Source organism: Cydia splendana, chromosome 12, assembly GCF_910591565.1.
Source record: "Cydia splendana chromosome 12, ilCydSple1.2, whole genome shotgun sequence".
Lineage (NCBI taxonomy): Eukaryota > Metazoa > Arthropoda > Insecta > Lepidoptera > Tortricidae > Cydia > Cydia splendana.
The window spans coordinates 18,257,138-18,281,606 of record NC_085971.1 but is presented as its reverse complement, the minus strand read 5'-3'; the positions used below and the strand labels follow the sequence as shown (position 1 = coordinate 18,281,606).

At 39.1% G+C, this 24,469-nt stretch overlaps 1 protein-coding gene and 1 long non-coding RNA gene across 3 annotated transcripts in view; one reads left to right on the top strand and one right to left on the bottom strand.

Moving 5' to 3' along the window:
* The window catches only part of LOC134795746 (uncharacterized), a 320,791-nt gene that overhangs the window by 67,584 nt on the left and 228,738 nt on the right, over positions 1-24,469 (top strand). The gene's annotated exons all lie outside the window — the stretch shown is intronic.
* Positions 1-24,469, bottom strand: part of LOC134795675 (alanine aminotransferase 1-like) — a 52,791-nt gene that overhangs the window by 15,879 nt on the left and 12,443 nt on the right. For both annotated transcript variants that reach the window (XM_063767599.1, XM_063767600.1), the window contains exons 3-8: positions 20,802-20,891; positions 18,513-18,607; positions 6,391-6,581; positions 4,123-4,322; positions 3,278-3,406; positions 1,746-1,815 (exon numbers count right to left, since the gene is read on the bottom strand). In XM_063767599.1, coding sequence (XP_063623669.1) covers positions 1,746-1,815; positions 3,278-3,406; positions 4,123-4,322; positions 6,391-6,581; positions 18,513-18,607; positions 20,802-20,891 — 775 coding nt within the window. The remainder of the gene's footprint in view (positions 1-1,745; positions 1,816-3,277; positions 3,407-4,122; positions 4,323-6,390; positions 6,582-18,512; positions 18,608-20,801; positions 20,892-24,469) is intronic.

The following is a 24,469-nucleotide window of genomic DNA, read 5'->3' as shown; positions in this document are numbered from 1 at the left end:
TTACTTTTTAATACTATTTTTTCTGAAAAAAAAAGCAAAAAAAATTTTTTTTTTCAAAATTAACTATGCCATTTAGTTTTCTTAAACGTACTTAACCATACCCCGAAGTTAACGGAATTCAATAAAAACACGGTGTATATCGTTGCCTAGTACTCATAGTACGAGCTTTGGGGCTAGGTTGATCTGTGTAAGATTGTCCCTAAATATTTGTTTTATTTATTTAACATATACCATGTACATTGTACAGTCAGCTGCACAGATAAGTGAGCCCCTCACTGCAAACAAATGTCCGTGCAGGGGGGATCAGTTATCTCTGCAGCTAACTGTACCTATCTAGGTCTTCACATATCTAGACATAGTACTATGGGGCTGTCCATAAATTACGTCATCGATTGTGACGATTTTTGACCCCCCCCCCCCCTAATCATCATCCAAAAATCATGCTTCAAATGACCCCATTTCCTCCTACTTCATGCTACCGTCATCCGATGTCCAGACCCCCCCCCCCCCCTAATTTGAAATGACGTAATTTATGAATAGCCCCTATAGTACAAACTTAGCTCAGTTTAACATTGTTCCAAAATATTTTTTATTCATTTAAATTTCGACAGTTACCAATGTATATGTCGTAGTCAGATCGTATAATCCGCCGTATTACATTACGGCTAGCCGTTTTCAAAAACAGGGGCGTTTTGAAATGCGGCGGTTCGACGATTAGCCGAATTGTCATTGCGATACGTTCTTCAATAAGGCGGCCAACGTTTAGCCGCATCGTACTACTATTTAAATTGTAGAGTGACCAGTTCTTTCGGTCGCCTACGTAACCGGAGTTTGACAATGTTTGCAATTTAATTTATTTTTACCATGGCCCCACCGCACTACATGTGTTTGTTTTCCAAAACATTTGCTTCACAACTTAAATAGACGGAGCCCCGCTTAGCGGGGCTCCTATTTCTGGGCGGTTTGCCCTTCGGGCATCTGAAGCTACCTAACGAACCTAACCTACTTACCTACCTACGCTTTTTTCCCTAAAGTGTAATGTTTTCACGGACGTCTCACTAAATCAATAGGTAGGTAGGTTAGGTTCGTCAGGTAGCTTCAGATGCCCGAAGGTCAAACCGCTCAGAAATAGGAGCCCTGCGAAGCGGGGCTCCGTCTAGTTAAGTTGCGAAGGAAATGTTTTTTTAAAAGAAGCAGTCCGACGAACTCCAGATTTTATGGACACCCCAGCGTTTGTCATAGTTTATTGTTGTTATGTCAGGCAGCGCCACGAGTGTTAAAAATGAGAACTAAAAACTGGCAAAGCGGCGGCTAATGACTCGCTGTATTACATTACGGCTAGCCGTGTTGAAGAACGTATGGCGCCGAATACATTCCGGCGGATTCTCATTCAGCCGCATTCAATCCGGCTAATCGTTGAACCGCCGCATTTCAAAACGCCCCTGTTTTTGAAAACGGCTAGCCGTAATGTAATACGGCGGATTATACGATCCGACTGCGACATATACATTTCAAAATATGTTTTTGAATTGAAAAAAATTAAACAAAAGTTAGGTTGAAAAGAACAAGCTTATAAATATAGCAACGCTTGAGAAATCTTCTTTCAATAAAAGTATCTGGGAGACCGAGCTTTGCTCGGAAAACATAATAAAAACTCTAAAATGCGCGTTTTTCCAGAGATAAGACCTAGATCGATTTATCGCCGAAGAATTGCTCGTTTAAAGGTATAATGATAATTATCTTACCTTTGCTGATAGACATGAAGGAAGCCAATTCAAGTTCATTCGTGTACGGGGCACCCAATTCTCTCAACACCTGAAAAATTAAATAAAATAGCATTATAATCTGAATGACTACTGTAACTCCATTTTTTTTTTTTTCGATGTGGCGCGCGCACAGCTCTTGTGAGCAAGGGCCCCGCTAAGGATACGGGCGAGCCTTGCTCATATGCATATCTGTCGCCAGTATTCCCTTAGTCGCCTTATACGACACCCACGGGACGAGATGGGGTGGTGCTATTCTTTTCTGATGCCGGCACCACACGGCACTGTAATTCCATTAGCTGAACACATAATGTGTTGCACGGTTGCGTTCGTGGCCCACAAAATGGTCTCGCCGGAAGATCAGCGCTGACTTTCGGGTCAGTATTATGCTGAGGCGAGCCCATTTTCGTGGTAAACTTTAACGCTTACCAATTTTATTAATATCTGTAGTTTTAGTTTTACTTTTGTAATCTTAGCTTTAAGTTTGCCACGAATAAAATGCTTGATTCTTGATAATGGACGCTATTATCGCCGTGACAAAGCATACATCGCTTTCGAGCACAGCGCGATTGAAAGGGACAGCAACTGTCATTTTTTCTCGTTGTTACTTTAAGTCAATACCTACGACCATCATATCCGTACATGGCTGTTCTAATTTTGACGCAGTATTCATTATATATTGCATTATCGCTCTTTTACTCGATTTTTATAACAGCAATATAGAAGTAAGAATATAATTTCGGTTTCGCGTATTAACAGGGAGGCTATAGCTTTTCAAGTAAGGCAGTGTTAAACATGGTAGGATTGATCGAATTTAAACTGTTGTAAGACATACTAACATTGAATAGTTTTTACGGTTTAGACTAGTGATCCAAAAGACTCGAGCCTTTGGAGCTCTATTTTTTAGGGCTCGCCTCATCTCTTGCCGCCTAAAAGGCTAAAAGCCTATTTAGCTCTTTAGCCCCCGAGCCTAGTTCTATTTAAGAGCCTAGACTCTTGGGGCTAATAACCTTATTAAGCCCCTAAAAAAAAGCCTATTTAGCTCGTTAGCCCCAAGCCTTAATAAGGTTATTAGCCCCAAGAGTCTAGGATCTTAAATAGAACTAGGCTCGGGGGCTAAATAGCTAAATAGGCTTTTAGCCTTTTAGGCGTCAAGAAATGAGGCGAACCCTAAAAAAAGAGCTAAAAGGCTCGAGTCCTTTGGATCACTAGTTTAGACTCACTTGTTTTTAGTCACTCGCACGACATGTTTCGGAGAACCTAGGTCTCCTTTCTTAAGCACTAACAGTGCGAGCAGCGTCCACGACGGCCGTGCTTCGCGTACTGCGGCGCGCCGAGATAACCGGTTGAGGGAGACCCTCGTGGACGCTGCTCGCACTGTCAGTGCTTAAGAAAGGAGACCTAGGTTCTCCGAAACATGTCGCGCGAGTGACTAAAATGTCTAAAAACAAGTGAGTCTAAACCGTAAAACTATTCAATGGTAAGATTGATTGGTACTGTTGAGGTTGTCTTACCTTTTTGAATGAGAAGAACTTGCTCCCCTCGGCATACACGTTGTCCTGGTACACTTCGTCAGCCAAAAGCAACAGGTTATGTCTGTGGGCAAATTTGATGATCGTCTCGATGTTGGATCGCGTTAAGACCTGGAAGAAATTTATGTCTATTAATGTCTATGAAAAATGAGGAGAATTCCACTACAACGCTTATAGTTCCGTCACCTATATACAACCGGTATACCTTCTTCAAGTATTGTCTCCACTTTGGGCCTCTTGGACGATACTATTAACCCGGGTTAACCGGTTAAACCTGGAGTTACCATGGTTACCAGTACATTTTGACACTGGGTTAACGGTTTAACGGGTAAACCCCGGGTTAGTGGGATGGTGCAAGTAGCGCTTAGAAAGTATTTTTTGAAATTAATCCCCTATCCCCTAGCTATAGAGGGGTGAAAATACTGAAAAACAATGTGCCAGACTTAACTATATTATCCGCAAACAGAGGCTAACGACCATTCATAATGCTTCATACTTATTATCATCATCATCATCATGGTATCATCATCATCATCATCATCATCATCATCATCATCATCATCAATGCTCATGATCATGCATCATGCAAGTATTAATGAGAAGTTTTACGGTCACGGTCCTCAGTTTGGTTCAAGGATAGTATACTCGTAGTTAATCAAAGAGAGTGTAAAGGTAACGAATTTAAACAGTACCTACAGACATTTTTTACACAAAAGAGTTTCTTTTGACTAAGTATTAATCTAAACGCTGTTTTCGTCTAAGTAGCCCACTTCGATAAGGCTATATTCCTCAAATTTATACAATATGAAAAGGATGTATATACTAACCTGTCCCGTGGGGTTGCCCGGGTTGATAACAGCGATGGCCCTAACACTGCAATCCTTTGCGCTTTTCAAGGACCTTTCTAGCTCCGCTTCGTCCAAAGCCCAGGCGTTGTCTTCGTCTAAGTAATACCCCACTTGGGTGAGGCCGTATTCGGCGAGGGAGGCCGAGTATAATGGGTACTGGGGTATGGGGATGAGAACGCCTGAAAAAAGAGATTGATTTGCAATATAACACTTTAAACTCTCGAGTTTTGTACACATATTTAATCACATATTTTATTTTTTTATTTTATATCGCGGTAGACCAGTTTGTGTAATTAAATAAAAGAGATTAGGTAAGTTATTTTGAATCTAAGATGCAAAATGAAAGATGTTTAACCTTTTGAATGCCACATCTTTCGTGCGCGACGCGTCATTGTGAAGCTAGTCGGAATGCACAAAGGTTCAGATTGGGCTGAGGCCGCGCGCGGCATTTAACCTATTTGGCGATCAAAAAGAGTTAAAAAAACCGAACAAGTGCGAGTCGGACTCGCTCACCGTGGGTTCCGTACTTTTTAGTATTTGTTGTTATAGCGGCGACTGAGATACATCATTTGTGAAAATTTCAACTGTCTAGCTATCACGGTTTCTGAGATACAGCCAGACGGACGGACAGCGGAGTCTTAGTAATAGGGTCCCGTTTTTACCCTTTGGGTACGGAACTCTAAAAAGACAAAAGGTACTGAATGATATTGTCAGAATATAAATAAATTAAATTAAATTTGATGTTTATACTACAATTTCTATTTATGATACGTGCCTAAAATCATTTTTTGTGGTCACAGAGTTCCTTTGGCCAAATTTGGTTTCTATCATTAGATATATTAACAATATCATCATCATAATATTGCATTGCCTTTGATTGACGTTATTATACATAATTTCAGCTCAATTTGACACCAACAAGTGGTCGAAAAATGGTTTGCAAATATTGAAGAGCTGGCTAGTTAAATACGAATATTGCAAAAAAAATCTTGTATATATTTTTTTATGCTTCACATCATGATTTTATATTTCCAACCAGTACTCGTAATGGATTACGTTATAACCGCACTGTGAAACAATAAACAATATTAAACTCGACTACCGAGTATTAAAACATGAACGTTGAAGGTCACATACTAATTACTCCGCTGACTAACTCATTTGTTGGAATACCAATGAGATGACCATTGTCGTTTTAACCTATACATACAATAATTTACCACATGTATGTCATATATTGCCCGACGCATACGGTGATTCTAGACGTCAAACTAGGTATAAGTATTTTCGAAGAATAGGAGACCCTCTGCACCTCTCTGCACTGTCTTTCTAAACATTTTATGTGATGTAGAAGCCCTAAAAAGGAGATTTTTTTTTGCTCACCTGAAGATTTCCTCCCAAATCGTTATACACAGCAATTGCAATACATTCTTGATTCCATTAGAATTGCCACCCGTAAGGACAATGTCGTCTCATTTCGCTGGGTGACCGTCGCGACGCTCGATGTATTCGGCGACGAGCGACGGATTAGCTCGACGTAATACAACAAGGACAGAGGTACGATAGCCTGGTTGTAGAAGCGAGACAGCAAACGCTCACCTGAAGGTTTTCCTCCACAGTCGTTACACAGCAATTGCAGCACATTTTTGATACCACTAGAAGCGCCACCCGTAAGGATAATGTCGTCCCATTTCGCTGGGTGGCCGTCGCGACGCTCGATGTATTCGGCGACGTGTCGACGGATTAGTTCGACGTAATACAACAAGGACAGAGGTACAATAGCCTGGTTGCAGAAGCGAGACAAAACACACTCACCTGAAGGTTTTCCTCCACAGTCGTTACACAGCAATTGTAGCACATTTTTGATACCACTAGAAGCGCCACCCGTAAGGACAATGTCGTCCCATTTCGCTGGGTGGCCGTCGAGACGCTCGATGTATTCGGCGACGTGTCGACGGATTAGTGCGACGTAATACAACAAGGACAGAGGTACGATAGCCTGGTTGTAGAAGCGAGACAGCAAACGCTCACCTGAAGGTTTTCCTCCACAGTCGTTACACAGCAATTGCAGCACATTTTTGATACCACTAGAAGCGCCACCCGTAAGGACAATGTCGTCCCATTTCGCTGGGTGGCCGTCGCGACGCTCGATGTATTCGGCGACGTGTCGACGGATTAGTTCGACGTAATACAACAAGGACAGAGGTACGATAGCCTGGTCGTAGAAGCGAGACAGCAAACGCTCACCTGAAGGTTTTCCTCCGCAGTCGTTACACAGCAATTGTAGCACATTTTTGATACCACTAGAAGCGCCACCCGTAAGGACAATGTCGTCCCATTTCGCTGGGTGACCGTCGCGACGCTCGATGTATTCAGCGACGTGTCGACGGATCAGTTCGATGCCGTGTGATGCGGTGTATGAGCCAACTGACTGGCCACTGAAAATGATATGAATTTCCGTTGTAATTATTAAGTATTACCACAGAAACAGTAATTAGCCTCATGCATGACTGTTTATTAATTCTTTAAATAATGATCGTTTGAACGCCGGAAATAATAAAAAGAGTTTATAAACATTCCCATAAAATTATTAAAAAATATAATGTTGAAAAATTTAGAGCGGTTGAAACGCTCATAATTTTTGGCGCGAATTCGACAGAACTGATGACGACTCTCGGTGTGAACGCAACTGACGTTTGCTACTTAGTGGCGAGTCAGGTCATAATTCCATCTCTTTCACTCTTGGTTGGTCTTAACAATTTGTTGAAACGAGTGACGTCACTTGACGTTTCGACTAATGGCGTTGCGTTTCGCTCACTAGCTTTTCGCGAGCAAATTTATGTACTTTTTATTTATTATTTAAGCAATTAAATGATAATTTAATAAAGAAAGTGCATTTGTAACATGATATAACGGCAACAAACATCCAAACAATAATAAAAAACGTTTCGTTCAAATGTAAACTTCTTGCATGAGGCTAATTGTATTATATAGCAGAAGATTCACTCTTAAATGTACGGCACAGTGACGAGCGACTAGCGGCGCGTTTGAGAGAGCGTCTAGCGTTGCGTTGAGCCACAGATTATACAATAGTTCTTACGAAGTCGAGCATCCAAAGTATTTGAGCAGCATGCATTAAGGCCACTCACATATGTTTGTTAACCCTACGCCACACCTATCGTGCACCTTGCTGGAATGCACGTAGGTTAAGGGGCTACCCGAGGTTTTCATCGATTTTTGACCAGTTTTGAATCGTATCTCCTTTTTTTGCACTACAGATAGAATTATAAGACAACCCGTTTTGGTCTACCGGATTTTGAAAGAAATTAATACTTATTTTTTATGAATTTTTTAAACATTGTCTAAAAAAACACTTTTTTCGTATCTAGTTTGCTGTGAAGGATCTTAGGAAATCTACATATTTGGGTTCGTCTTTGACGTCTCTAAAAACGTGTCTAGGGTTTTAATTTTAAACTAATTAACACAAAAGTTATGGCCTTAAAACCAGTTTTTTGCCTAGAATTGTTCAACTTTCATGCCAAATACCTCGAAGACAATGAACTTTGAAGTAAATATGGAATACTATATTGCTTAAAGCCGTTGCTGTTAATATGATAAGCTACAAAAAAACATTAGAAAACTAAGGGATTCAGATCGAAGGTCATTGGCGTGGGGGAGCCCCTTAATATTAGGCTGTAGCCGCGCGCGTCAGTTGACATCTTGGCGGTCAAATGGTTAAAACGTGTCACATTCGCAATAAAATGGACCAGATCTAATCTGTAAATTGGGATGGCGGAAAAAACAAATCAAATACCTAGGTGCACGGCTGTGCAGTTTTATTAATAAATTGACTTGCTTCGAGCCATTGAGTGTGTGAATCGCCTAAAAGCTTATAGGCCAAGAAAGGTACGCTCGGCTAGTATGGCGGAATGGAAATAATTAGTAATAGCTGAAATTTTCGGTGTATGGGACAGATAATAAATCTAGTGATTACGTCGACACATAATCCAAATAAATATATTACATTTAGGTATTTCAAAAAAAATGTAAAAATATAAAAAATCACAGAAAGTTTGTAAAAAATATTAATAACATTTTTTAAATTTATACTCATAGAGAAATATTTGCTTTATGACATTAAGCATGAATCACACAAAAAATAATTCTGTATCCTACATTTAAAGTAAGTAACCTACGGTTATTATTAAATTCAGTATATTTCCGTCCTCAAAAATGGTAATAGGCTATTTTTTCTCTCATTATTTCCAAATTACAATAAGTACAAGCGTTGCAATTTAATCGTACACTAAATAATACCGTATGGGAGGTTTTATGGGGTTGTGCATTAATTGCCTGGTTAAAAATGGTAATAGATCAATATCATATGGGATTTTTATTATGAGTTCTCCTTCATCGAATACTGTAAAAATCGGCTTGAAATATGATTCGTAACACAAAAAACCATCAAAAACGTTATCGTTGCTTTAAAGTTGCCGCGCACGAGCCAGCGAGCTAACGCGATTGGTCGTTGCATGGAGCGGGGCGACGGAATGATGAAACTTCCATCGCCCCGAGCGCGAATATTTAAAAAAGTATTTAGTATATTTACTATTTACTCGGTCAAAACATATGTACCAGTGAACGTAAAAAATATGGGAGACTAGATTCGAACTAATTATCAGCTTTAAGAGTCCTTACTCCTACAGACGAGCGTATTTTGCAAAATGCTTCCTTTTTCATTTAAGATTACGACGTAACTATTAGTATTTATTCAAAAACTGATAACGTACTTAAATAATCATTTCTTAAACTAGGGGCTGAAAACGTTCAAATTTTCATTTTCTCTTTTTGAACCTAAAATAAATGAGTTTTCTTAGGAGTCTTTTTCAAATTTTGCAGTGAGAAGGGTCGTTTCGGTTCTCAATTTTGCAGTAAACAAGAATCATTTGGTACATGAATGATTACAATTCAACTCACCATATCTTGTACGAGGGGCTGACATGCTTGAAAATCGAAGATTCATTTTAAAAAATTGATAAAAAACCTTCCGAGTTTTCTTCATTTTTTTGGTGAAAACAGGGTTACATTACATTTTTTTATCGCAAATTGGACTTATATTTTGCCCCAAAAATAATATTTTATCAAATTGTAACTTTATGTCTACTCATAAAAAAAAAATCATAACTATAGGACCTACCTAGCCGTAAATCTATATTTTTTTAAAGACGTATAAATCACGCTGCACCGACACCGCGCGCTCAGTCTCCGCCGAGTGCGCTTAGGGGACGGACCTGTGCTCGACCGTCAGGCGTTCGTTGCTTTCGTAACCATCGAGAGAGTTCCGAGAAGTGCTGTATACTATGATTAGAAAATCTTGATCCAAGGGTGTACATTTTTTACACCATATTTAATTTTAACAACCGACTCTCGCTTATGTGATAGATTTTCAGTGTTACTTGAATTCTGGTTAGGGTTTGCATTTTTATTATACCCGGACGACCTGGATGATGTCCAGGTTCTCATGATGGAGTCAGGAATGGTCACCGAACTCCTAATCTACTCATCATAACTCCATCGTGTTTGGGCTCAATAGATTTTCCTTGACGAACACCATCGATCTAGATGAGGTCCAGGTTCTCATGATGGAGTCAGGAGTTGGTCACCAGAACTCCTAATCTACTCATTAACACTCCATCGTGTTTGGGTTCAAATGATTTGCCCTGACGAGCACCATCTATCTAGATAAGGTCCAGGGTCATGAGACCCTTCTGGTGACCAACTTCTGACTCCATCATGAGATGGTCACCAGAAGTCCTAATTTACTCATCATAAGTCCATCGTGTTTGGGCTCAATCGATTTGCCTCGACGAGCACCATCTATCTAGATGAGGTCCAGGGTCATGAGACCCTTCTGGTGACCAACTCCTGACTCCATCATGAGATGGTCACCAGATGTTCTAATCTACTCATAATAACTCCATCGTGTTTGGGCTCAATAGATTTGCCCCGACGAGCACCATCGATCTAGATGAAGTCCAGGTTCTCATGATGGAGTCAGTAATGGTCACCGAACTCCTAATCTACTCATCATAACTCCATCCTGTTTGGGCTCAATAGATTTTCCTTGACGAACACCATCGATCTAGATGAGGTCCAGGTTCTCATGATGGAGTCAGGAGTTGGTCACCAGAACTCCTAATCTACTCATTATCACTCCATCGTGTTTGGGCTCAATCGATTTGCCTCGACGAGCACCATCTATCTAGATGAGGTCCAGGGTCATGAGACCCTTCTGGTGACCAGCTCCTGACTCCATCATGAGATGGTCACCAGATGTTCTAATCTACTCATCATAACTCCATCGTGTTTGGGCTCAATAGATTTGCCCCGACGAGCACCATTGATCTAGATGAAGTCCAGGTTCTCATGATGGAGTCAGGAGTTGGTCACCAGAAATCCTAATCTACTCATTATCACTCTATCGTGATTGGGCTCATTAGATTTGCCCTGACGAGCACCATCTATCTAGATGAGGTCCAGAGTCATGAGACTCTTCTGGTGACCAACTCCTGACTCCATTACGAGATGGGGTCAGGAGTTGGTCCCCAGAAGTCCTAATCTATTCATCATAACTCCATCGTGTTTGGGATCAATAGATTTGCCCCGACAAGCACCATCGATCTAGAATCTAGATGAAGTCCAGGTTTTCATGATGGAGTCAGGAGTTGGTCACCAGAACTCCTAATCTACTCATCATAACTCCATCGTGTTTGGGCTCAATAGATTTTCCTTGACGAGCACTATCGATCTAGATTATTAATATTATTTTATTTTACATACATACTTACAAATAAAGCTTCATTTGCTTCCCACAAGGATCAAGTAAACCTTATAAATCAACTTCGTTCTAAATAAAAACCGGCCAAGTGCGAGTCGGACTCGCACACGAAGGGTTCCGTACCATTATCTATAAAAACGGTCACCCATCCAAGTACTGACCCCGCCCGAGCCCGACGTTGCTTAACTTCTATCAAAAATCACGTTTACAACAGTATGGGAGCCCCACTTAAATCTTTATTTTATTCTGTTTTAGTATTTGTTGTTATAGCGGCAACAGAAATACATCATCTGTGAAAATTTCAACTGTCTAGCTATCTCGATTCGTGAGATACAGCCTGGTGATTGACGGACGGACGGACGGACGGACAGCGGAGTCTTAGTAATAGGGTCCCGTTTTACCCTTTGGGTACGGAACCCTAAAAACGGAGATACTTCTGTTTTAGACATAAAATCGAACTTCAGAGAGTTCAGTAGTTGTTACTTGCAGGTACTCTCGAATTTATTGTCATTATACAGGGTGGCCATAAAATAAGTGCTTTTCCGCTGCTGGCAAGAAAATGGTTGCTGGAAAAAAAATTACCCTCCCATAGAAAATGGACTAGACAAAATGTATGAAACAGCCAAATTTTTTTTTCGCGATTTCGGGGTTGGTCCCATCGCGGTTCGCGGTTGCTTAGTTCAGTATAATCCCTAAACCTCCCTGGCAACGGGAATGCACTTATTTTTGGCCACCCTGTATATATTATTATTTAATATAACCTTATCTTTAAAACATTTAATTATTCAACTTCCTTGGTGAACTGACTTGAATAAGTTACTTGACTTCGTGGATGAACTTGTCACAATAATTCCATGACATACAGAGGTAAACAATCATTATTTTTTACTCGTCGTTGGTTATATATTATCTCATCACATATACTCTATTGACTACTACCATGCTTATAAAATAAAATACAGAGTGCCAATATAACGTTAAAATAAATTTACTTGCAAATTAAATTGAAAAGTATCAAAATTATTCTTGTCTGCGTTGAAACGCGCTTAGCTTTGCCGGCGCTCGCGTACCGAGCGCTAACGCCATCTATCGAGTGTTATTTCGCAAAATCGGTGAACGCTCTAAGGAATAAGGGCTCTTAATCTGGGCAAGAGTGCTGTAAATAAGAAAGTAAATTTTACGTAATTGCAGGCTTTCCGTCTTTGCGTGCGCGTTAAATTTAATACAATAATAGGCCAATTATATAGGGCTATTATACTGACACACACCCAATTTGATAGCAGAAAAAGACGCGAAATTAAAATTTTCTTAGGGAAATCAAATCTTCGCGCCTATAAGTTTAAACTTTAGGTTTCAATAGCGGTCATTTAAGTACCACCCCTCACCACTAAAATGTAATTATCAAAAACGACAGTTGCTAATGTTCCCCAAAGTAAGCATTTCTAGTTAATGCTGCAATACAGTGGTACCGGGCACCTTGCGACGCAAGGCCGAGCAGGAATCGCAAACCTTAAAATATTTGCACTAATTAATTGAGTTAGGATTTTGTTAGTACTCTTTAATTGAATAGCAAAAAATATAAGTTATGCATTAGAAATACCGTTTTTATTCTATTTTTAATTAAGTAATTATTGTTAAACTTATTTTTACCGTGTGGTGTCGGTTAAAATTTCACTAGTAACATCATTTGGCGACTAGGGCAATAAAAGTCGACACCACAACCAACAAATTAACAAACAACAATAACCAACAAATTAACAAACGACAAAAATTTGCAGTAATATTCCAAAACTCGACTGAACGCAAGCGCACCGAACCGTGTCGCTCCCCTGACGCAACTCAGTGTCATAAAACGTAAGGCCGTGGTATTAACGACAGCGGATAGCTGAGCGGCGAGCGGTGACTGCAGGCGGCAATAAGGTGTTCAGTTAATGTTTTTATAATTTGAAATGACTTCGTTTCCATGTAGAAATAACCAAACAGACTTTAGAAGCATTTAATATTTTATTTGTGGCCGTATAAATTATGTTTTATTGGTAAATTAACTACAATTATTCATATTTGTGGGTAAAACAATATACATACTATAATTAATACTAAATTAACATTAAATAAATACATTATTTATGACATAAAAATACATTGCGCGTATTTAACTACTTAGCACTGTTTAATTACGATACTTGCAAGCAAGTAGTAAAGTATATGGCTCCATCCTATCCTGTACCACGATATACAAGCGATAACATTTTTGCGACAGTTTTGTATAGATAATGGATTTGTCGCTAGAAAATTACGATATCGAGATAAAAGTCAGGTCTCTGAGCGCTATTGAAACCTCAGATGCTTTTTACTTATACATGTTTTAAATTTGCCGCGCTTTTTCTAGTCAAGCTGAATGTGTTTCACTATAGAATAGTAATCGAATTGGTTCAGATTTAACGTTTAATGCATATAAATAACATAATTAGTAAATAACATAATTTTGGACTAAGTACATTATACATACCTACATGACATCAGGCTATGGTTTGGCGCACCGTGACCCTGAACGGCGCGGTAATGTGTTACGGCTGTTAAGTGAAGTCCAGACGGGATGATCAAATCGACCGATTTGATCAGAAATGAAATTGGGGTCAATCTCCAAATTAAGCAACAATTAAACAACTGTACCGATATTTGGAACCTCAGAATAATATACCCGGCCGGATACCGGATAGTAACTTTGCTTGATTTCAGAGTAAACAAATTGGATTTAAGAAACAGTCACGGTCATATTGTACATTACTCGTTTATTATTTCAAAACAATTTAAACATCCACTCACTTGCACGCGTAGGTACCTACTCATTTCGAACATAGAAATGAGTCCGCGCCAATGTTCACCACGAAACAGGTTAAAACCTGCACAATGCGCACCTAAAAACCGAAATGTAGGTATTGTTAAATTTAGTTTGTAGTTAATTAGTTTTTTGGTGTAAGTGTATGAACCAAGGTCTGAATAAATGATTTTTTATTTTTTTTATTGTTCCGCCGGCCGACGGTCGGGCCGAATATCCGGTATCCGACCAAACAACTATCCATTGCATTTCTAATTGAGAGTGGCAACACTATCGTAGGTCGTATTGCCCTTTTCTAGCATATACGTCCCTCGCTCCTACACTCCCACCACACAGGCAGGTTGCTTTGTCAGTTATACAAGGCAAATTTTCAAGTCATTGGCATGCTGTTTTTCCATCTGGAAGGTCGTGAAGCTAAACTGCTGGTGAGTTTTTGAATTTGTACCTCAGTTTAGCTGACTATATTGAAATAGTTATTTATTTTACAAGGGGGCAAAGTTGTTGTTTAACCGCTCGTGCTAATATTGATACTTGAGCAAGTAAAACATTCGAAACATGGAATCTTGAGCGTTGCGAGGGTTTCAAAGCACGAGGGTTAAACAAAATTTGCCCCAAGTGAAACACAAAATGTTTCACCACACCAACCCGAAGCAAATATTAAATGTAAAAATATCATACAAAATCAAATACAAATGAATTTTATTAAATATTTATGATTTAAAAGTCAATTCTACCAGCAAACATAAGAAAACAACTCAAAATTTGCATTTGATTCCTTTGCCTCACTTGTGAATAAAATGAAACTTTGCTCTCAGTTTTTGAAGTGCAAAGTAAGCCTTTCCGAGCTGGTGTGAAATAAATAATTAAATTTTTCACGCCACTGTTCGGAAATGTGGCAATAGATGGTCTAAAACCAAGCTGGAAAGTAGGCAATAGCTGTAGCACCTGAACCACCACTACTACAATGTTTCATTATTATCATCATCTGTCATTGGTGACAGTTCGCTATAGCAATGAGTATAATTTAAAACATAAAAATCAATAAAAGGTCTTTTTTGGCGCAACTTTTTCCTTCAAAAATAAATTTAGGTTATTTATAGGACCAATTTCTTGTATAAAAAAAAAACGAAATGTCAAACTATTCATTCATTCAGTCAGTTCATTCGATTCACGCTTAAGGCGTTTTTTACTTTTGTAGCTGTTTGTGGTTTTTTTAGCAAAAACGCTTCTAAGTTTAGAGTCCGTTTGAAGCAAACAACATAAAAACGCCTCTTAAATGTGATAAAAAAGAAAAAAGGCGGGATCGGAAAATTCTCACTGAATTGGATAGTACTATAAAATATAAGAAACACGTATCTACGCTCGCTATAAAAACTAGTTCTTCTAGTGAAGAAAATGATATTCTTACGCTGACGCCTACCGAAATTCAAGAGACAGCACAGGCAGTGGCTAGTAATTTGCTACCAGAGAAATCGCGGGCTAGTACTTATAGTTATCCAAATGTTTCCTTATTTCCTCGCAGTAGTCGTGAAAAGCACTATGTAATGCCTCGGCCGGAAACGCTAAAGATGGAGTCGTATTATTCGAGGGCCTCCACCAACGTGTCGGCCCTCAAACTCACTCGTCCATCTTTTAGCGGTTTTCCGTCCTCTCTTACAATGTACTATAGTTGTCCGTTAAATTATCTAGCAAATAAAAACGATCCGGAATAGTGATGTGAAAGTGCAAGAGGATATTAGAAAGAGAGATGCCTAAGAGTAGCATACCATAATGAATACATGTGTCTTAGCTGTATATTGTATTGTTATAAATAATGTTAAAAATGCTTTATGTTGTTAATGTGTTCCAAATTGTGCTGCTTTGGCATTAGCTGTAAGGTGCAATTTGTTATTTGAATTAATAAATAAATACAATAAATGTTAATTTTACAAAATGTACCTATCAAATTGTATACTTTATTAAATATCTCTCTCCTCACAGGTGTTACAATAAAGGGTGTACGTACTACATTATTAATTAAACACTCATAATATAATTATATTACATACACATAATAAGTATATCATAGGATATGTATAATCACATTGGTTTGGCGTCTTCCCACCACCAGGCGATAACAAACATGTTTCAATATTATTCTTAGGTTCCGAATATCGGTACAGCTGTTTAATGACAGCATTTACACAAAAATAAAACGCTAATTAAATAACTTATCATATTCGGAACTACAGATGCAACGGATAGTTGTTTGGCCGCATACAGGATACGGGAGGTACGGCCTGACCATAGGCCGAATATTCAGTATTCAGCCGCCGAATATTCGGCCGGCGGAAATATTCAGGTTTTTCAGGTGCGCATTGTGGAAGTTTTGGCCTGTTTCGTAATGAACTTTCGCGCGGTATATAGGTCTATCACTAGGTACGAAATTAGTGCGCGAGCTAGTGAATGGAACGTTTAAATTGTTTTAAAATAATAATCGAGTACGATTATATTCCGATATCAAGCATAGTTATTTAGTACCCTTATTTTAGTATCCGGTATCCGTCCGGATATTAAAATAAGGGCGAGATAGGATACCGGATAGTAACCGAATATCCGGTGCATCTCTATTCGGAACCTAAATTTTTAATCCTGCATGGTGCAAATATGTATAATATTGAGACAATGACTTGAAAATTTGTCTTGTATAACTGACAAAGCAACCTGCCTGTGTGGTAGGAGTGTGGGGTAGAGAGGGAGGTATATGCTAGAAAAAGACAATACGACCTAGGGGCTGTCCATACATGACGTCATCTATTTTTGACCGCCCCCCCTCCCATAAAATCATCAAAAAATCATGCTTCGAATGACACCGTTTCCACCTGCGTCATGCTACCATCATCCGATGTCCAGACCCCCCCCCCCCCCCCCCAAATTTGAAATGACTTAAATTTATGAATAGCCCCCTACGACAGTGTTGCCACTCTCAATATTATTTATTCTTAGGTTCCGAATATGGTAAGTTATTTAATTAGCGTTTTATTTTTGTGTAAAACGCTGTCATTTTAAAGCCGTACTTTTCGCCTTATTGCAAAGGAGTAAGGTGCAAAAGTGTAAACATATATTTCACGTCGACTCTTATTATACTATGTTATACTTATTATGGAACTTACTATGTTATACTTATTATGGAGCGTAAACTATGAATTGAAAGAGCACGAAATAGTCAATATAATACGTTTGTTGGAAAAAAAAGTCTACAGACGCTTAGGCGCGAAGGGTTATTGTCTCATAGAAAATTTGAATTTCGCGCCTTTTTCTACTGACAAAGTTGTTGGATAGACGTTAATATCAAATTAAAGAGTGGGCCTACACACTTCGCTGTGACAGAATGTGAAAGTGTCACCAAAACTGTCAAATGACTACGATAATAAGTATTCCTTTTATAATGCCACTCCACACTATGCCATTCTGAAATTAAATAAGAACGATAGATAGTCTTGCGCAATTTTTATTTTTGTAGTGGGTCATAATTGACGTATATAATTACGAATATAATTTGAACATCAACCAATAATATTGGAAATGATATCAGTTATTTTTAATCAGCTATCATTCACGCGCGCGTTCATTTTGCTCAGACTTGGTCGCACAAATATTTGGTGCGAGCGAGACGCCCACGCACGTTCGAATTGGCCTGTCACTTGTAGCAACTTGTAGGTAAGTACATACTTACCTACATACTATCCACGCGTCCTTGGCACGAACTCCCGCCACCGCCCGCATTGAAACTGTCCCCGCGCGCCGCAAGGAAATGTAATCCGTAGCATTAGCGCAAAGAGTTCAAATTTGGTAGTTTCATTTAGCGAATTTGATAAAATGCACATATTTATTACATTGACCATATTTTTGTGTGATTATGTATTGAATATCACTTTGAACGTTATCAGAACAAAGTCTGCAAGAAATTATATCTATAACCATTTTTTCTAGCATGTTTAAGGCGTAAATATATATACAAGTGATACAAATCATATTGATGTCCGATTCTCGGATAAATAGCTTAATGAGGTAGTTTTATGGTAATTCAATCAAAGACCTAATTATTACTTTTTTTTTTATATCAAGTTACGACGTATATCGGTGAGGCCCCGCCATTTATTGAATTAGTTATTTTCCGTGTTAATATTTTGACTGATTCCATTGTCGACTCATTATAAATATTATTTTCGTCACGTTTACGAACTAAAAATACTATTACTATTTTTAACAAACAAGAACGGCTCTTTTTTTTAACTATTTTTTTTTACCTACTTCCGGACAGAAAGTTTTTTGGATTCGAAAATAAAGTATCTTAAAATGATCTAAAGAACAGGAATAAAAACAAAATTGCCTATTACTAATTAATGTTTAACGTAAGCGTATCTTTACTGGAGTATTATTACACTGAAAGCAGTTTAATCACCTTGCTTCCTTACATTGTTAAGCCTATCGTTCCATTGATTGCGGTGACTGTGTGTCTGTGTTGACTGTGAATCGCCTAAAGGGGCCCACGGATTACCAGTTCGCCGGACGATATCAGCCTGTCAGTTGTTCGGAACTGTCACCTTTTGCGATTAACGGACAGGCTTATATCGTCCGGCGAACTGATAATCTGTAGGCCCCTTTAAGCTTGTAAGACTGAAAGGTATATCAATAAAATCGTGTACATACCCGCAACCCTCGAGGATTTCCGTGGCGCGCTTTTTCACGTCGCTGGGAAAATCGTATGTGTCGATAAGCTCGGGGAAAGAGACGCAAGCCAGCACCTGTCAAAGATTCACACATTTATTCACATGGCCAATGTTGGCGGCATTCGACAACGTTTGTCTTGACAGTATAATATCGTCGCTATATTTACTCAACCTCATATCTGCGACAATCATTTGATGGAAATGTCGCTTTTCTTTCATTCGGAATACGGGTGTTTTTGTCATCAAATGAGTGTTGCAGATACGAGGTTGAGTAAGTATAGCGGCGATATGCCTAATAGTGTTTCAACTTTTCGATGGGTCTAGGGCAGCGGTCGGCAACCTTTTAGCAGCCAAGGGCCACATAGTAGTTACCGAAGTTGACGCGGGCCGCACTTCGTTAATATTTATGACCATATCAGACATTGTCGTTTGTCTATATTACATACAAAATAGCCAGGGAGGCTCGCGGGCCGCTAGTGAGAGGTGCGCGGGCCGCCTGTTGCTGACCGCTGGTCTAGAGGAGGCCCTGTCCCGGGCTAGGGCCTCGTAGGGGCTTCGCGACCCACATATTGCGACCCAAATGATAACACTGGATTACTGCATTACTGGTATTGTTTGAATATAAAATAGTTAGAATTTTGAAGGTGTGTAAGTGTTTGGCCGAATGGTCATGTCAGGTGGTTTTGTTTCTTTATTGAAATAGATTACATCAATTACATGTCGTAAAGAGCCCAGTTTTGTAAGGGAACCTGTGCAGGATAGCAAGGCCGACAATCTACCGGTCGACCATACACACACAAACGTCAATGTTACACTACTTACACTACTGAATCTGACCGCAACCGCTAGAATAAACTAGCCTTGACACCGTGGAGCGGATATTTTGTCATTATACCAATACACTCACGGTCACGGTGTCACGCAGTTATCCTAGTCCAGGGGTCAGCAAACCGTGGCTCTCTTACATAAGTATCCACGTTTCTATACAGCTAGTATGGCGACGTCAGTACCGTCTTTACCATAAGGGCACACGGGGCCCGTGCCCAGGGCCCCCGTCCTCAGGGGACCCCCGAAGGAAGACAGTAGCAGTATATTTGATTACCCATAATACATAGAAGATCATAGTAGAAAAATGTTAGTTTAATTCGTTTTCATTACTTTCCAAAAGCCCCGGCATATAAGACGGTCCTGGGCGACGTGGGTACCTAAGTTGAGGTACTTATTACTATACAAAGCGGCTCTTTAAGTCACAGACAAAGATAACACAAAGAGGTTTTAGAAAACTCCAATCAACATACCTCAAGGGCTCGTTGAGATTTTTGGTACTAGTGATTTCCACTGCAATTGGCTGTTCTTAGAGTTTGCCGACCCTTGCCCTAGTTGCCATTTCGAAATTCGTTGATTTAAGAACTGTCAAAGCGATGCCAGCGAAGCCATGGATGCGAAATGTACCCCACATTCCGCATCCATGGCATTTGTGCGTGAATTGTGATAAGATAAGTATGATGGAAAACAAAGTATTATGATTATATAATTTTAATCAAAACCCATAAAGTTAATTAAAGACATGGACACACGATAAACAACGTCTTTGTTATCAAATAACCTTTGTCAAATGACCTTAACATATCTAATATAGATTTTAATTTAAACTTCAAACTTATCAAATCGTATGTCTCGGTACGTTAACTAAATAACATTTTACCCCTTACCGCATATAATGCCATATGTGGCGGATATGATATTCAACTCTATTGACAGCTATTAAAGTTCAAAGTGCACCTTTACTGAGAAGGTACATATCCATAACAATCCGAGGAGACCTGTGCCTACCAGATGGAGGTAATCATAGTTTTGAAGGGAAGTTTTTATCCTAAAGCCTTTCTGCAATAGCGAAATATTACAATAATGTATTGTAATAATCCCAAGAATTGATGTAAGCACAAATAGTTTTTACGAAAGCGACTGCCATCTGACCTTCCAACCCAGAGGGGAAACTAGGCCTTATTGGGATTAGTCCGGTTTCCTCACGATGTTTTCCTTCACCAAAAGCAACTGGTAAATATCAAATGTTTTTTCGTACATAAGTTCCAAAAAACTCATTGGCACGAGCCGGGGTTTGAACCAGTGACGTCCGGATTGAAAGTCGCACGCTCTTACCGCTAGGCCACCAGCGCTCCTGAACGCTGTTCAGTGTGACCTAACTTAATCACGGCTCATCTAATCACAATATAGGGTAGTGATGATGATGATGATGATGAGTACTGACCTGCCTGATGAAGGTGATGGGTTTCTGTCCCATCGCGTGCGCATCTCCAATGTTGGCTTTGATCACCCTCTTGAAAGGTTTCTGGGCGCCCTGGAACAATACAATAAAGAAGGTAAGAAACAATCACTTTGGGACACTAGACCAGGGGTCTCCCAACCCCGGCCCGCGACGCGTTCCAATCTGGCCCGCGGACCCCCAAAGCGAGTGCCTACTGTCCGGCCCGCCGGAGCCAGGCTCCAGGGGTTCAGCATTCATTGAGAGTGGAACTGTTCCTAACAGCAGCAATCAGATACCCTCCACCGGCGCAAAAACCGACGGTGGCCCGCGCGACAGTTTCTGAGCCGCAATATGGCCCTCAGCTAAAAAAATTTAAAGACCCCTGCACTAGACAGTTTCAATTGTATTGTATGTAAAAGATGTATCCCATCATCCCATCCAAAAAACCGGTCAAGTGTACATTACTCAATTTTTAACAATGTATTTTTTATATGTAAAACGCGAGTGAATTGCCTTTAAAAAAACCCGTAGGGGTCGGATCAAAAACAAAGTAATTGGTCCGACTCACGCTTGACTGCACATTTCTAATAGGTTTTCCTGTCATATATAAAGGTAAAGAACTATTTTGTGTATTTTTTCAAAATTTTAGACCCAGTAGTTTCGGAGACGAAGGGGGGGGGGGGGGAATGGTCGGACAGACAGACAGACGCACGAGTGATCCTATCTTCTTCTTCAGTCGGTCCCTCAATACTGAGGATCGTGACATCATATCCTTCTGTTGAAGACCAGGTTCCTCCATAGGGTTCTGTTCCCTGCCATTCAAGTGCATGGCAAGGCAAGGTTTTTTCCTTTTGAGGTACGGAACCCAAAAAAGTGAAATGAGAGCCAAGTTCAATATTAAGAATACGCGTTGTTGACTTCGCCTGCAAAAGAGATATAGATAATATCAATATCTATATGAGTGACAAGTTCTAGTTCACTTAGGCTGTAATTTGCGCTAAAACCAGGTCAAAGTTACATATTTACACTCTCTTTACCTTGAAAATATGTAGTATGATGCATACTCGTAGAGTAGTAGAGTACACACGGAAACATTTGACTGGCCGATTGTAGACCCTATTAAAATACACGCAAGGTCTAGTAACGGTAACTTTTGTGATCTCGCCCCTTTCAAATCTTTAGACGTGACAGCACCTGGCTTTTAATGAATAGGATATGCGACGTATGAGCTTTTATATAACCCAACAAACAATTAAGCGACACTTAGCACTTATTTTATCACCTAAAGACATAGAACGGCTGTAGAATAGCTACATATTCTAAGCTTACAGGCTCTGGTGACATCAAGGTCTTTAAGAGGTCCATGTATAGTTTTAAGATCCACAGTAGCCGTTTTGGCCGCTATAATGCATCTTAAGCCGCTAGTGTTATAGCTCAAAGTGAATTCTACCACCTTAATATCTATATGAGTAATAAGAAGCTGCAATTTTCACTTAAGGTTCTAAACAGGCGATAAAAAGTCTTTTATAGCTCCGTGTATCATAATCGCTACTTAACTCTCTTGTATCACTTACAGTCGAAAAGAGAAGTTATGAGTCACCATTATCGATCATGTAGTCGCAGACGAGCGTTATTCAATACCTTAGTACATCTTATACTGTTATTGGAGTCTTACTTAGAACCTAAGCCTATAGCGCCATGTTAAGATGACCGATGAATCAATAAGCAAAACAAAAACTATTAATTAGAACGTAAATACTTCATAAAAATCGATACTTTTACTCAATATTGACCTAATGTTAGTATTGTTATATTTAAAACCGGACTTCACGTATATTGAGTAATTTTTCGAAAATTAAATACGGTGGACCACAAATAAAGCAATATTATATTCAGATAAATATGCAAAGGATCAGAGGCCCATTAAAATTTTGTTAGTAATACATATAGTTTTTGACAGTGTAATTAATTTCGCGATCATAAATCCGCAGATAACTCCTGCATCAGTGAACTAAAATAATTATTTGCTTTTAATTATCCGCCATTACATTTCACTTCAAGCTGTCACAGAGCAAGCTTACTAATAATAATACAAAATGGAAACATCTGCAACCAAAGCAGATAGGGCTAAGGAAAAATGTGCAATTACCTTCTTGAGTATTACAAATATTGACTTTTCACGCCACTGTTCGGAAATGTGGCAATAGATGGTCTAAAACCAAGCTGGAAAGTAGGCAATAGCTGTAGCACCTGAACCACCACTACTACAATGTTTCATTGTTATCATCATCTGTCATTGGTGACGGTTCGCTACAGCAATGAGTATCATTTAAAACATAAAAATCAATAAAAGGTCTTTTTTGGCGCAACTTTTTCCTTCAATAATAGAATTAGGTTATTTATAGGACCAATTTCTTGTTTGAAAAAAAAAAGAAATGTCATTCAGTTCATTTTTTTTAACAATTATCCATTCAGTTCACGCTTACGGCGTTTTTTACTTTTGTAGCTGTTTGTGGTTTTTTTTAGTAAAAACGCTTCTAAGTTTAGAGTCGGTTTGAAGCAAATAACAGAAAAACGCCTCTTAAAAGTGATAAAAAAAGTAAAAAAGGCGGGATTTGAAAATACTTACTGAATTGGATAGTGTAAATTGTGTTTGACTAAAACATACAAGAAACGCGTATCTACGCTCGCTATAAAAATGAGTTCTTCTAGTGAAGAAAATGATATTATTACGCTGACGCCTACCGAAATTCAAGAGACAGCACATCAGGCAGTGGCTAGTAATTTGCTACCTGAGAAATCGCGGGCAAGTACTTATAGTTATGCAAATGTTTTCTTATTTCCTCGCAGTAGTCGTGAAAAGCACTATGTAATGCCTCGGCCGGAAACGCTAAAGATGGACTCTATTATTATTTGAGGGCCTCCACTAGCGTGTCGGCCCTCAAACGGCTCGTCCATCTTTTAGCGGTTTTCCATCCTCTCCTACAATGTACTATTAAATGCTAATATACCATCTAAAGCTGAAAGTATCATCTATATGGCCCTACACTACTACTCAAGTAGTTAGTATTCGCTTATTTGGCACCCTTTTAAATCCTAAGTACTTAATCAACGCTATTACAACACTACTTTAGCGCTCTTCTACTACAACAGTTTGTAGTCACCTATATGCAATCCATCTATCTCCTAAAGAATTAATTAACACTATTGTAGCTCCAGTATACCGCTCTTATGTCTCTTTTTTTATCCGCTAACCCTACTGTAGCACTGTTATAAATCTTATGGTGATAAAATTTGTGCCCAATCCGGGGTTTAAACGGGGTTATAGCCGGCTATAACTCCTATTTTTAGAGCACTAACAACACCTAAGGAGTAAATAGGCGCTTATATAAATCTCTTCTAACCCTTAAATTTAGCGCCTAATGTTAGTTGGGAACTAACAATCTATGGGCAAACTGGCCTGAAATTAAATAAAGATAAAAAATAGGTATACCTACCTACCTAGTTATTCAAAAAAAAAGTACAAAGTCGAACCACTAACTGTCTACATTCATACTCGACAAAAATAAGCATGTGATATATGTAGGTACCACAAAATTATTGTTTTATATGTAGGAAATTATGTGTGTGATTTACTATTAATAATTGTGATATATTTTTATGATGTGACG